Raw genomic sequence first — 9024 nt, 5'->3', positions numbered from 1 at the left:
TCCAGGCACCTTTCGTGTTTGTCACAAGAATCTTGTTGTTGAATCATTGATAGTTAACATAGTTAATGTGGCATAAAGAGACACAGTGTTAACGAGTGCGTTTCGCATGGTGGCCGTTCAAGGACTGCAAGAGCGTACGTTGAAGCGCTTGAACCATAGCTCCCACGATTGTATTACCAACTCTTCTATGCCAGCGGCATCAAACCTACAGTAATAGCGCCATCTAGTCATGTGGTGTATAATTGTGGCGATACCATAAACATTTCATGGTTTATGTGATAATTTCTCGAAGGCATTTGCATACAGTTCACGAAGAATTACACGAGAATTCAGACCACGGCTATTAATTTGACATGAGGGGACGCTAAGGAGAAGTACTAATGACAGTATCAATAATAGTATCATTGGCATTACAATTGAGCCCTTTGGTTGATTTTTGTCGTCTTTAATGATACCCTTCTAAAATGAACGAGTGAATTTTCCTCATTGCATCATTGCTACATTGCTACATAGCTGCACAACACTCGTTTTCAATCGTGATCAAGTCTAGATTGTTTCGATGTGTAGGGTCGGTGTGTAATGGCCACAGTGACCTGTCCAATGGCTCTCAAAACGCCATCAGTACTGCTCCATCAATTAAATAATGCATTTTATGATCGAAGTTTACCAATACGAGTCAACTATAAATATTCACGTTTTTTAAAAGGGCCTGCAAACCTAGCTGATCTCTTGTCGTTAGTAGTAAGCCAAAATTGTTGCTCTATTTCAAAATTCTTGTTCATCAAATATTCGTTTTTATTTATTGGCATCAACTAAACAATGAAATTAAGCCGAATCGTAAAATTATCTAGTAATAGGCATTTTCTGAACTGCGTTGGTTTTCCCAAAGTCGCAAATTGATCCGCATATCTAGGTGCATGAGAGTTTTCGACTCATTGCGCTCACAGTACCACATTAGTTTATCTAAATATCAGCACATACGTAAATTCCCTTAGTTCCGTTTAAGAACCTGCGTGAGCGGACACGTGTCAACTAAAAATGTAATGCTAGCTAAATCACTGCTGCGACGATTCTGTTCGCTTGGTGGCAGACAGCTAGGCGGCAATGAACGTAAAACCGTGACATCTTGCGATGCGGAATATAAGAAAGATTAGGAGAGAGAAACCTAGGGCGAGGAATAATACCTGCCTTATTTCATTGGATGCTATACACGTAGCGGCATTGCCCCTATTATAATGCTGGTTCACGTCGCGTGCGAGCGTGCACGAGAGCGCGACACGCCCCTCGGTGCGAACCGCAGCCGCCGCGCTCGGGTCCACCTTGAGCCACCGCCAACGCGGCCCGGACTCCGTCGGGTGGTGGGAGATCGCGGCACTAAAAATAAGGTCCGGAGGGGCAACCTCGTCGCTCGCAGCAGCCACCACCCGGCGGCCCGCTTGCCCTGCCAAGCCGGGCGAAGAAAAGAAACGCTCTTCCGGGCCCTCGGCGAGCTGGGCTCCCCATTTCGAGCGAACCGACTGGACGCCCAAGCAGTGCGCGATGGCGGGGAGTGCGATAACCGTCCGCCTGGCCGGAGGCAGCCCCTGGGGTTTCCGGCTGCAAGGGGGAAGAGGCACCGGCCAGACCCTGACCATCACCAAGGTAAGATGAGCACCACCACGGTGCACGTGGGGCCGAAGGTGATGCGTACGCGCCGCCTCTTATACCAGGTCGACCCCATGCACTCCCGCCGCTCCTGACGCGGTGCCCGTACCGGGCGCGCTCGGCGCGTGGTGTTTGCGACGTGAGCTGGCTGGTGGGCCGTCACACGCGAGACTGCCGAATGACACCACCAATAGTCTGTGCCTTTTTTTTAAAGCAATACCCGCTGTCTGAAGAGTAAACAAAGAGGAACCTATAGTTCCTGTGGGAGCCAACTCTGCATGCCACATTTGCATCTGGCCAGAATGTCGTGGTCAGATTATCGACGGACAAAACGACGCAATAGTAAATATCCAGTGTTTGGAAGAAAATCTGGTTAATTACTTTTGCGTGTTTGTCCTTGATCGCATGTCGCTGTTATGTGTCCTGCAACCTTCTTTTTATCCACGCTCCCAGTCTTCTTATAATTTTGTGCTCAAAGACGTATCAGAGAGGTGTGCGATGAGAAGATGTTTGTTTCCTTAGAAAAACCAGTTCTCGTGTTGGTTTTAGCCGCTTTGTTGAAACAATTAATGAAATGAAAGATCACGAAGGAGACAGCAAATGAAAGTTACCTCGAGTTAAAATTGTAAACATCTCCATTGATAATCAGTATGGTCGAGTTTCGAGTCGCTTCTCCTTTCAGTATCTATAGTCGTTCGGTGCATTTAATCAAATCACCGACATCGGGAGGGAAAGCATATAGTATTATTTTTTTCTTTTTTGTCATGAAGTGTCGTTGATATGTTAAAATCTTGCTTTGACTTATATGCGGATTATGTATTTTTTTAATTAACCTCGTTCCGGTGTGTTTTATGCCGAGCAAACGAAATGGTGCCATGACTCTTCCTGCAACAACCACTGGTGTCGATGTGGGTAAGTGTAGTCAAGTAAAACAACTGGAGGGGGCGTTACCAATATTACCGTTCGTGTCTTTCGCCATAAGCGCTCGTTCTATGCCAACCAACATAGGGCTAAATATCTATGCACTTCGAAAGTTCACTAATGTAATTAAAATGCCGAGCAATCAACACGTCTTTTTTATCAGTTTATCTCTTTGATGGGCTGTAAAACCTTCAACCCCCTAAACCAGTGCGTCGGCTGTCTTCTTTATCTAAGTCGAAGTTTACGCAAGCAGGCCTCCTATGCTGAGTCTGTTGGTGGTTACGTGTTACCTTCTGCAGCCAGTTACTTTGATCTTCGTGTGAATTCGGCACCGTATCGCCACGCATATTCACTTTCTCTCCAACATTCAAGAGACCACCCGCGAGCCTTGGGCGCTTGGTGCAAATGACGTCTGGTGCGAAGCTCGATTTATTTATTTATTTATTTATTTATTTATTTATTTATTTATTTATTTATTTATTTATTTATTTATTTATTATCATACTTCAGACACAGCCAAATCTATATGCTTAAGGAAGCTGTTTATTTTTTGTAGCGTTGAAAAAGATATATTTTTTGCAGCAGAATACGTACACATATGTTTGAGAGCGAACATCTTCGCAATTTGTAAGTGCTCATACAGAATTAAGCGCATATGGGCGACCAAATCTGCCTCGCCATGATCGCGGGCAGCTGCTGCGCGCACTGATACAGTGGACTGGAGATGCCCCTGCCGTAGTCACGAACGAGCTTTCATTCCCGTTCGGTGGGATGGACACGGCGGCGTCAATGGCAGCTTTAGTTGTACGGCGGATACGTGCCCGGCAGGCGCGAAACCAAATAGCACGGCGAAGAGGCAGCGCGAAAGATGAGGCACGCCAAAGGGGTCGCGATCTCTCGCTGCGTCGCCGACATGGCACGAAGCCGAGCTGCGTTAGCGAGAGACCGCCGCCCACACGCGCCAGCCATAATAACGATCTTGATCTGGCACCCCTCGCTAAAACGAGCCGTAAAGAGGACTACACTCGTCTCAGTGTCGTGTTCTGCTCGGAATAGTTCAACCCTGGGAATGTCCCGGAAAATCTTGTTAGTGGCCGATGAAGCCAACAAATGTCACGCGCGTAACCGGTGCACCCAGTCGCTTTGCTCTCCATAAACCGGGATGGTTATTCTAATTCTATCGTTTCCCTGCGTCGAGTCCGCGGTTACGGTCCGTAACTGACGTGAAGTTATTGCAGCGTGACGCGCATGGATGTGTGGGAGCGCCGCAGGAATTGCACCTTAGCCAGTCTTAACCAACCACCATATCATAAAAAAAAATAAGAAAACAGGCTGTCCCACGTTCTGCATATTGTCACGTGGTAGTGACGGTGAAGAACGGCGCAGTGTCAAGGCTGTGAGTTATAGTAAATTCCACTGGCGGATCTGGAGCAAGTTTTTTTGCTCCGCGGCCGAGAATTTGAATTCCACTGGCGGATCCAGAGCAAGATCGTATGTTCCACTGGGCGATTTGGGGCAACTTGCTCCGCGACGGAGCGCTCCGCGTTGATCCGTCTTATAGAGCCGGATTTCGCCGGAACTCCAGCGACTAGGCGCCGTCACTTCCGGAACAATCGGGTACGTCGGTTGCTTGCAGCGCTTTTTCAAGCGCTGTCTGGTAACCCTGTGGCGTTGTTTACTGTTCTGAAATGGCGTCGTTCGACCCTGCCGGATTGCTCGTTGCTTTGAGCGACAGCGACAGTTCGCACAGTTCCTCTTCAGAAAGCAGCAGCGATGAGGATGAGTCGTACGTACTGTACGAAATTTTATTTAATGAAATGTTTGCAGAGCCTCCGCACAAACGCCCCAAAATCGTTGGCTACGTCGAAGAAGACGCGAAGGGCAGTTGCCGCTGTGCCTAGAACCCCCAACGTGGTCTAATGCGAGATTGGCAACATGGGTAACCGGACGCGTGCGACAACTTCCGCTGCAATCCCTGCCGGAGCGTGTTTATTTTTCACTGGTCGATCGGGATCGGGTCGCTCCGCGGCGGATTTTCTTGCTCCGTCGTGTATTCGGCACACCGCTCCAGATCCGCCAGTGGAATTCACTATTACAAATTTCACTCTTTATTGGGCGAACTTGCTCCCAGTAATACAAGTAACACTCACGCACAACTATAGTGGCGAGCAAAGTCGGCCATCGTAGAAAATCTCATTAGTGGGTCAAGCGCGTCGACTTTTATATACGAGTCGTCGAAAATTCCAGCGTAATCGATGGTGCCCGCGTGTCTTCCAAAAATTACTACACAATTCGCGTCGCGCATGCAATCAGATTACACAAGGTTCGGTGACAACAGACAACGGATAGAAGCATCGATAACATTCGAGAAAATTCCGATGCATGCAGGCGCGTCCTGCGCTTAGCGATAGCGTTTAACATTTGTTAGACGGTGAAAAGCGGTCACCCAAGAAAGATAAACAAGTACGCGTGTCAATATCTAGTCACTCGATGGTGTTCCGTTTCGTTTTCCTTCAGTGATGGCGCATAACCACTGTGTGAGATTGACTGAGATTCGGAGGTATTAGGAGAGAAGTTTACTTATTACAAAAAACAATAAAACATTTGGGAAGAAATTAATTAAATATACCACAAACAATTTATCAAGGAAATCACCTTGCAGAAATTTTTAAAAAATCCTCTACAGTTGAGCAAGCAACTCTATGAGATTCGAAGAAAGGTGGTTCCCATGCTGCAGAGAGGGAATGTCCTGAAGGGGGAAAAAAGGCCAATTTGTCTAGACCATGCTTCTCAAATGTTTTCGTTAAGGGTGTAAAACGGCGACAGAATAAGAACAGCTCAATCGGCTCATCTTCTCTAGAGATTGCGTAGAGGGGGGAGGGCGCCAGAGCAGCCCTGTGCCGATGTAAGTTTAAGGTTGGTATACCCCGACACGTCTTCAGGTACAAATTACTTCAGTTTTTTTTTTTTTTTTTTTTTTAGGAGAATAGGAGGTGTCGATATTCTGCGAAATTCTGCGATATTCAGCTAAGGCTGAGTTCAACAATTCTTCAATAACTGCACGTCTCCTGAATCTGACAGCAGTTACGTAGTTTGTCGCAGGAAGCGTTCATAGAATAGGGCCACTGAGATCCACTCTCGCCAAGCTCGGCCATTTCGTTCATAAATAAGCCCTTATGGCCCGGCACCCAAACCAGTCTAATTAAGTTTATGTTAGCAGGCACTAGAAAATTAAATGTACGTAAAAGGGCTCGTAAGACTATTTGCTCTGAGCGATGAACATAAGGATAAAGAACCAGTAATTATGACAACTCCGATATTGATTTAGTTTGCGCATGAGAATTACCACAACTAAAGCTTCAACCAGAAATACAGGTAAGATGTCATGAATCCTAATTGATAATGACCAGTAAAGAGCCGTAAATAAAATGCCAATACCATATTTTACTTCGCACTGTGAAGCGTCTGTCACAGTCACAGCGTTTATTGGTAAACTCAATAAATTATTTTGTAAATGTACGCTTTATTATAATATAAGAGAAATGTTTTGCATTTTTAGAGTAGATGTCGTCACAGATGATCTGTAAGCGCTCTCGAAAATTGCAAATACGTGGTACCTCTAGGATGCATACATTTGAGGAGTTAAGCAACGTTTGTACAACGACCACCTGAAGCGTATGAAACCGAGGCCACTGTACTAAAAAAGTAACGCAGGCTGGGGAATGAATATGCATTCCAATCCTCTTATAGGAGCTTCGTACATATTCGAGAAGGTTTGTACCGTCAGTAAATGACAAAATTTAAGGCAACCTTACTTCTTTGTGCAGCACATTATTGGCTTCAAATTTTGCTAATCCGCAGCCCAGTCGCCAGGCCTCGCGTTCCAGCAGAAGAATACCGCTTAATTTATAAGTTGGTGCACCAGAAAATAATACACATCCGAATTCTAAAAAGGGGCGCTCAAACATTTTGCAGATTAATAAACTAGACCTCTCCGCATCCCCGACTGATTGTTGCATAACTTACGTAGCATACCGACTGCTCTTACACCTTTAACTATTTCGCCAACATGCCCAGCTGAGGGCAGTCATAGACTATGCCCAAATATTTCGCTGACTCCACTTCAGGTATAATCTTGATACGCAGAAGAGTGATATGTTAACATGATTTTTAGGAGGAAAAACAAATATTGAACGTTTTCTAATGCTAAGAGAGAGGCGAATATTGTCTGGATAGGATTATATGGCACACAGGTAGTTTTATAATCGAATATACAGGGAATGAAGATCGCTGACTACTGATGCGAAAAAGGCATATTATCTGCGTATACATACGTATGTACCTCTTGATATCGTGGAATGGAACTAAACAGGATAATAAATAATAATGGCAAAATTACACCACCTTGATGAACACCACGTGATTGCCTGTGTATACCCAAAATCATGTCTTAGAGAACCAATTTCCTCCCATTTAAAAATTCGCACAACCAGGTTACAAGCTAATTTAAAAATTCCTGACTTCGTAATCTAACAAAATTACGTACTGTACACTTTCGTAGGCTTTGGAAATGTCGCGTGTCACGAGAGCATAAACCTGCCTCTGGCACTGTGCTAATTTTATTAGACTCTTTAAATACACGTGAGCATGCCAGATTGAACATAATGGCCTGAATACGATTTGGCAGAGGCCAATCAAGTATTTTTCCGGTACAATTTTAATCAGTCGGCCGTACAGAATTATTTTCATTAGTTTCCCCAAATTTGAGGTTAGCGCAATTATTCTAATGTTATCTACTGTGTATCCTCCCTAACGATTTTTTTTAATTTGAATTATTTTAGAAATGTTCCACACAAATGGTTTCCATTAAAACTTCACTGAGTGGTTAATCAAGCTAACAGAGCATCAGGATGTTTCTTAAATAATGTTTTATCATAACAGAGCTAACACTTGTGCTATGATAGTCGTTATGATAATCTGGTAATCTAGGCTACGATAATCTGGTAGTCGTTCCATGGCTTAAGCCAATTTTAACATAGTAATTTCTAAAAAATCTTCTGCTGGACTTCGTAATCTAAAACGAATTGAGAAGGCACAAGAAAATCTAATTTCCAATTCCTTCGCAATGTTTTTCTAGCGACTCATTCATCACTAGTTAAATCTAGAGAGTCAATACTGGTTGGTCGCGGAAGTGCTTCCTACTTACAGAGAAAACTCAACAATGCACGCTTATTTTTATTCCTTGACAGGAAATCAAAATGCTTGCAGTCTTATTCGTTTTTTACTCTAGAAACTGTATCTTTTAAAACGGCTCCAAAAATATTAATAGCTACAGCTATTCATATTCGTACAAATACTTTCCAAAGCGGAACAGATAATCGTGGCTTTTTGCTCATTGTATGCATCAAACAGTGATGAGAGAGCATTTCGCGAACATTTTTTTTTATGTCTGACTGTTTAATGTTCGTACCTGATAAAACAGAGATGTTACGATGGCGAGCTACTTCAAAAAGTACTGGAAGGTTTAAATAAAATTATGGGGTTTTACGTGCCAAAACCACGATCTGCTTATGAGGTACGCCGTAGTGGGGAACTCCGGAATAATTTCGACTACCTGGAGTTCTTTAACGTGCACCTAAATCTAAGTACACGGGTGTTTTCGCATTTCGCCACCATCGAAATGAGGCCGCCATGGCCGGGATTCGATCCTCGACCTCGTGCTCAGCAGCCCAACACCATAGCCACTGAGTAGCCACGGCGGGTATACTGGAAGGTGATCACTATTAGTAGCATACTCAACAGTTGGCCACGAAGATAGAGAAATTTGGGCGACAGAATGTAAGAATGTTAGCCAGAGTCAGCCTGGCCCCTCACAAACTTGATAGATACGGAATTACACACGTTAGGTTGTTGTAAAATTACCAGTTCCATTGTCGAGTGCCGCATAAATCTTTGCTAAGCTCCCACGAAATATGGTGAGAATTTAAGTCCCCTGCGCGTAGAATATCACGTCAGCAAGAAGACAAAACTCTATCAAGGGCGCGTGTGTCCTGTTCGCCAGTGAATATGCACTTACAACGTCATCCAGTGAGGTCCATCTCAACCGCTAGAATTTCGCACTCTGGATATGAAGGCTGAAATTAAATTTTAGCCTCGCGGCAAACTTTAGCTGAAATAAAAATAATAAACCCACCACCTCTGGAAGGACGATCTAGCCGAAATGTCCTGTAACACTTTATTTGAAAAACGTTCTCGTGTTTCTTGTAGAAGTTTCTCGTAAAATACTTATACCAAAATTAAGCTGGGTATTTCTACAAGATAAATCTACCGAATCAGAAGAGCGACACTTCCACTGAAGCCCTTTCAACAGTAGAGTTTCGTACAGTTAGTAGAGGGAACTGTGGCGCTAATGTCTACTGGTGCTGCGAGCAGGGCAGTTCAGCCACCACGGGAATGACG

General features: G+C 44.4%; 1 protein-coding gene across 1 annotated transcript in view; it reads left to right on the top strand.

The window, feature by feature from the left end:
* The first annotated feature begins 1388 nt into the window (after positions 1-1388).
* LOC119435085 (synaptopodin-2-like) overlaps positions 1389-9024 on the top strand; it is a 116641-nt gene continuing 109005 nt past the window's right edge. Inside the window, exon 1 of the mRNA XM_037702043.2 lies at positions 1389-1641. Coding sequence (XP_037557971.1) covers positions 1540-1641 — 102 coding nt within the window. The 5' untranslated portion in view covers positions 1389-1539. The remainder of the gene's footprint in view (positions 1642-9024) is intronic.

Source organism: Dermacentor silvarum, chromosome 1, assembly GCF_013339745.2.
Source record: "Dermacentor silvarum isolate Dsil-2018 chromosome 1, BIME_Dsil_1.4, whole genome shotgun sequence".
Classification (NCBI taxonomy): domain Eukaryota; kingdom Metazoa; phylum Arthropoda; class Arachnida; order Ixodida; family Ixodidae; genus Dermacentor; species Dermacentor silvarum.
This window is presented reverse-complemented; position numbering and strand designations above follow the sequence as displayed.